Source organism: Bison bison, unplaced genomic scaffold (assembly GCF_000754665.1).
Source record: "Bison bison bison isolate TAMUID 2011002044 unplaced genomic scaffold, Bison_UMD1.0 scf7180017864160, whole genome shotgun sequence".
NCBI lineage: Eukaryota > Metazoa > Chordata > Mammalia > Artiodactyla > Bovidae > Bison > Bison bison.
Genome location: NW_011494732.1, coordinates 6382233 through 6382877, shown reverse-complemented (window position 1 = coordinate 6382877; position 645 = coordinate 6382233). Strand labels below are relative to the sequence as shown.

The following is a 645-nucleotide window of genomic DNA, read 5'->3' as shown; positions in this document are numbered from 1 at the left end:
CTCTTAGCGACCCCATGGACTGCAGCCCACCAGGCTCCTCCGTCCATGGGATTTTCCAGGCAAGAGTACTGGAGTAGGTCGCCAGTCCCTTCTTGACAGGCATTAGGAAAATGCAAATGAAAACCACAATGAGATATCACTTCATACCTATTAAGGTGGCTATAGGTTTTGTAAATGTAAAATAATTGGTGTTGGTGAGGATATGAAAAAAGTGGAACTCTCATATATTGCTGGTAGAAATGTAAAATGAATGGTGCAGCTTCTGTGTAAAATAGTTTAGCGGGTCCTCAAAATGTGAAACGTTGAGTTACCATATGACCCAATAATTTCATTCCTAAGTATCCACCCAAGAGAAATGAAAACTTATGTTCATACAAAACTTGTACATGAATGTTCATAGCTGCATTATTCATCAGAACCAAAAAGTAGAAACAACTCAGATGTCCTTCAACTGGTGAATGGATAAACAAAAATGCCTTCTACCCATATATAGAATATTATTCAGCCATAAGAAGGAATGAAGTACTGACGTGCTGCAACATATCTGAACCTTGAAACTATTATGCTGTGTGTCCTTTTGGGATGAAGTCCCGGGGTCCAGCCCCGGCTGATCCAGGGTATTCGAAGGGGAGACGGCTTCGGCGG

At 41.6% G+C, this 645-nt stretch overlaps 1 protein-coding gene across 1 annotated transcript in view; it reads left to right on the top strand.

Annotated features, from left to right (window-relative positions):
- The window catches only part of LRRC43 (leucine rich repeat containing 43), a 16852-nt gene that overhangs the window by 6718 nt on the left and 9489 nt on the right, over nt 1-645 (top strand). Inside the window, exon 6 of the mRNA XM_010841421.1 lies at nt 494-522. Coding sequence (XP_010839723.1) covers nt 494-522 — 29 coding nt within the window. The remainder of the gene's footprint in view (nt 1-493; nt 523-645) is intronic.